The sequence below is a fragment of the Acanthopagrus latus genome, chromosome 21 (assembly GCF_904848185.1).
Source record: "Acanthopagrus latus isolate v.2019 chromosome 21, fAcaLat1.1, whole genome shotgun sequence".
NCBI classification, from domain to species: domain Eukaryota; kingdom Metazoa; phylum Chordata; class Actinopteri; order Spariformes; family Sparidae; genus Acanthopagrus; species Acanthopagrus latus.
The window spans coordinates 26,717,637-26,721,470 of NC_051059.1; the positions used below are offsets into that span (position 1 = coordinate 26,717,637).

General features: G+C 44.2%; 1 protein-coding gene across 5 annotated transcripts in view; it reads left to right on the forward strand.

Moving 5' to 3' along the window:
* Positions 1-573: 573 nt before the first annotated feature.
* The window catches only part of efr3a (EFR3 homolog A (S. cerevisiae)), a 92,553-nt gene continuing 89,292 nt past the window's right edge, over positions 574-3,834 (forward strand). For 2 of the 5 annotated variants that reach the window (XM_037082976.1, XM_037082973.1), the window contains exons 1-2: positions 574-719; positions 1,010-1,121. Coding sequence is in view for 2 of the 5 variants with exons in the window: in XM_037082973.1 (XP_036938868.1) it covers positions 1,112-1,121 (10 nt within the window). In the remaining 3 variants the exon portion in view is untranslated. Of the gene's footprint in view, positions 720-745; positions 1,122-3,834 lie in introns of those variants that run through there. The other 3 variants (XM_037082974.1, XM_037082975.1, XM_037082972.1) reach the window with 2 other exon arrangements.

Genomic DNA, 3,834 nt, shown 5'->3' on the forward strand with positions numbered 1-3,834 from the left:
TCACCATTTACTGTTAATCTGAATAATTAATGATGTTTTTTGTGGTATCACTGTGATCTTTGACCATCAGAACATCAGGGTAGACGTCACTGTTTCTGTGTTATCATGTTTCGTTCAGGAGATATGACAAAATACATAATTCTGTTATGGCGAAAAGTAAAATGGCCGCAGTGGCTGCTACATGGCTCCATGTCTGAAACTGTACAAATGTTGTCATGCTTTTATAAAAAAGTGAAATGTTTCACCTCAGATGTGTCGCATGTCATCTGGACTTCAGGTTCAGTAGAGTTCAGGACATGTGAACACACTTTAATGTGTAAAATATGTGGAGTGAAGACTTCCTGCTGCACTGTTAAAGTTGATATTATATCTAAAGTCGTGTGGAGTTATGAGGCTTCATGTTAAACAACATACATTCACATCATTTAACTGGGAGGTTATGATAAAACTCTTACATGTGGCTGAATGTTTTCATCCCTAACATTATGTTTCAGAGCGGGCTGGTCACGGTGGACCTCTCCCCGCCTCGGGCTGCTATAATTAGCCGTCTCCTGCTCCTCCACGGTCGGTGTACGTTGAGCAGCAGCAGCGGGGGGGTCGGAGCCGCCGCAGCACACACACACACACACACACTTCCGTGTTGTGTGTCCGTCACCGTAAAGCAGGAAGCACTGTAGTAATGTGTAGGAGTTAATCTGCCTGCTGCTGTTTACCTACAGGTATGTTCACCGGCTCGTCCCTCACTAACGTCTCCGTGTGAGTCCAACGAGCCGCGGCAGCCGTTGGACTCACCGACACGTTAGCTTCTCAAGCTAATCCCCGTTTGTCTTGTTGTTGTTTTTGTTTTAACAGTCAGTGTTTGCTGGGTTGTCAGCTGGTGTCACGGCGGGCAGCTTCAGCCTGTTAAAGACGTGTCTTCATGTGTCACCGTTCAGACTGAAAACAGCGTGTTTTAATGTGCCGTGTCGGCTCGCGAACAGGTGATTTTAACGTTACATTCCGATACCAGGTGAAGTGAAGCCAGCAGGAGAAGCTACATGGAGGCTAACTGACAGACACAGGACCAATCGGTGCTCGGCATACGGAGGAACTGCGGTACATTAGCACCAGGATGCCAGCCGGTAAGCCCACTGTGTGTGTCTGTGTGTGTGTGTGTGTGTGATAGTGATAGTGACAGTGACAGTGAATGTGTGTGTTGATGTGTTGCGTTTAATGACACCGTTTTGGCTGATTATAACACGAGGGACGAAGTTGTGTGTGTGGGGAAAAAAAGTGCAGTGATGCGTTCACTGTCACAGCTTGTGTGCGGGATTTGAAGGCATCCTGTTGTCCCTGTGTCACCTGCAGGCCTGCTAATAAAGCTTCAGGAAGTACTTTTACTTTCTGGTCTGCCTGATACTTAATCTAGTCTTGTGTTGTCTGACATACAGTTAAAAACACACTGAAGGTTTCAAAATGAGTTAACACATGCAAACATCTGAGAAACCAGAATCGATAAAAACCAAATTAAACCCATGATGATCAGCTTTTGTGTGCACTGGGAATGTGTACACTCTGCTTTTGCTTTGTGGGAAGTTGGAATGGGGTCATCAGGTGAGTTTAAGCAGGTGAACCAGTGCTTAAACAAGCTGTGTAAAAGTAAGGCAAGTGCTTTTGTGTTACCAAAAATGACTGTGGTTGTTGGTTATATTGTTCAGACGGCGTGTAGAAACTAAATAACAGATTACTTTGCAGAGCGTTACCCCGACACTGCCTGTAGCTCCATTATATTGTACTTTTTACTCCACCACAGCCAGAGTAGAGCAGTTTTAACCAGCCAGGCTAAAAAAAATCATTATACCGTTTATACTAACATGTAAATATATGTATGGTTTTCTTGTTTTAACTCGTACTTTTGATACTTAAATACGCTTAATATCAGATACTTCTGGACTTTTTCTCAAATACTCCTCATATGGTCGACTTTCACAGTACAGACACGATATCTTCACCTTTACTCAGGTATGACTTCTTTATACAACACTGGTGTTCTGCATCTTTTTTGAGGTTAAAATATTTTGATGCTGATTAAAGCAGTGGTGCAGAAGTGATTAATCTAAAGTTAATAATCTCTTCATAGCTTTGGTAATTACTTGTTCATGTTATTCTTTGAGACAAACAGGAAACTTTCTTTTTAGGTCGTGTTTGTGATTTTCACTGGAGCTTTTATTGATCTCTATCAGTATTTGCAGCCACTTGTTGTGGTCGGATCAGAGCCGGACAGGTGAAACGTACTCGCATGCCACGTTCTGGGACAATAAACATCATGTGCGGGGTTGTAAACGTACACTGTGGGCAGAAAGTATGACTGTCAGCCAGACAGTTTAGATTTTACAGCGTCTAATCAAAAACTTTACTGCAGTTACTCTCTGTAATTATCTTCGCTGACCACAGCCAAACAGCAGCCCTCCCTCTCTGCTCCGCCACATATCTGGACCTCTCGGTCAGTCCGAACCACTTTCTCAGTTTACCTGGACGTTGGACACTCTTGTGACCTTCTTACATCCGGAGAACAAGCAGCATTACAGTACTTCACTATTAAGCCGTTTAATTACATTTTACATATAATTTCTTCCTCTCTTGCACAGTGTAGTTTAACGTATATCCACTTCAAGAACTGCCGACTCTACAGTATACGTCTCTAGTTAACTTGTAACAGTTCACTTTGTGTACATCGTTAATAGATCACTGTTTATTTTCGTCTATCATGTTTTTATCACCCACGATCATTCAGATAATCACCTAGGTGTTTTTAACTAGCCTGTCAGCTAGCCTAGCTGGCTGCTAAGATGAATTGGGCCTTTGTGATTGAAGATAAAGCTGCCTTTCTCAAGACGCTGTACTTCAGCCACTTTCATTTTTGACGTTAGTGTGGCAAGCTAACGTTGCCATTTGTTTAAAATATCGAAAGTGTTGAAGACAATATTTATAAGGACTAACAGTAAATCTGATCAAAATACTCACAGTGAACTGTTGAAAGTTAACTGCAGATGTGTGATGTAGAGTCGGCACCAGGATCAACAGGTCGTGCAGATCGTAAAGCGGACACACTGCATCGTGCGAGGGGAGAAGTTATGATTTTGATAACATGTTGTTTGATTATGCAGCCTCACTGTGGCACTTAACAGTTAAAAACGTCGCAGGGAGTCTCCTCTGACAGGAGCTTTGTAGTCTCTCTGCTGTAGGCGGAGTGAGTCAAACCTCCACTTGCTTCAGTATTTCACCATTTTCAATAACTCAGCACTTTCTCCCCTCATTGTCTTGCAGTCTCTGTAAGTGTCAGCCGCTCACAGATCCTCTTAATACAACGCAGCGTAAGAAGCATTACGACGATCCAACATCCTCTAAGTCCTCTGATTCCCTCAGCCGCCTCCATCAGCTCCTCCGTCCTTGTGATTCCTCCATCCCGACTTTGACCTCTTTAATCTTGAGCACACGCCTCGTCGAGCGTAACGTAAATAAACAAGGCATCGGAAAGTGTGCGTGTGCGTGTGTGTGTTGCCACGTCTGACAGCGTTTCTATTTTGGGAGAGTTGGACTTTGCGTGCCCTCTGCTTCCTTCTCCCCCAGCAGCTGCTCTCTGGCAGGTAACCAGCTGCTGTTTTACTGGAGAACGATTCTCCCCTAAAGACCCAGTTGGCTGTGGAGACGCACAAAGTAGGATGATAAATCGGCGTCTCGTCTGTGGCCCAAAAAGCCTCCCTGGAGATGTGCTGGTTGTGTTTGGGCGCAGTGACTGGAGGGTGTTTCATGCTGCTGATGTGTCTGGATGCTGGAGTTTGCGTCTGCAGCTTG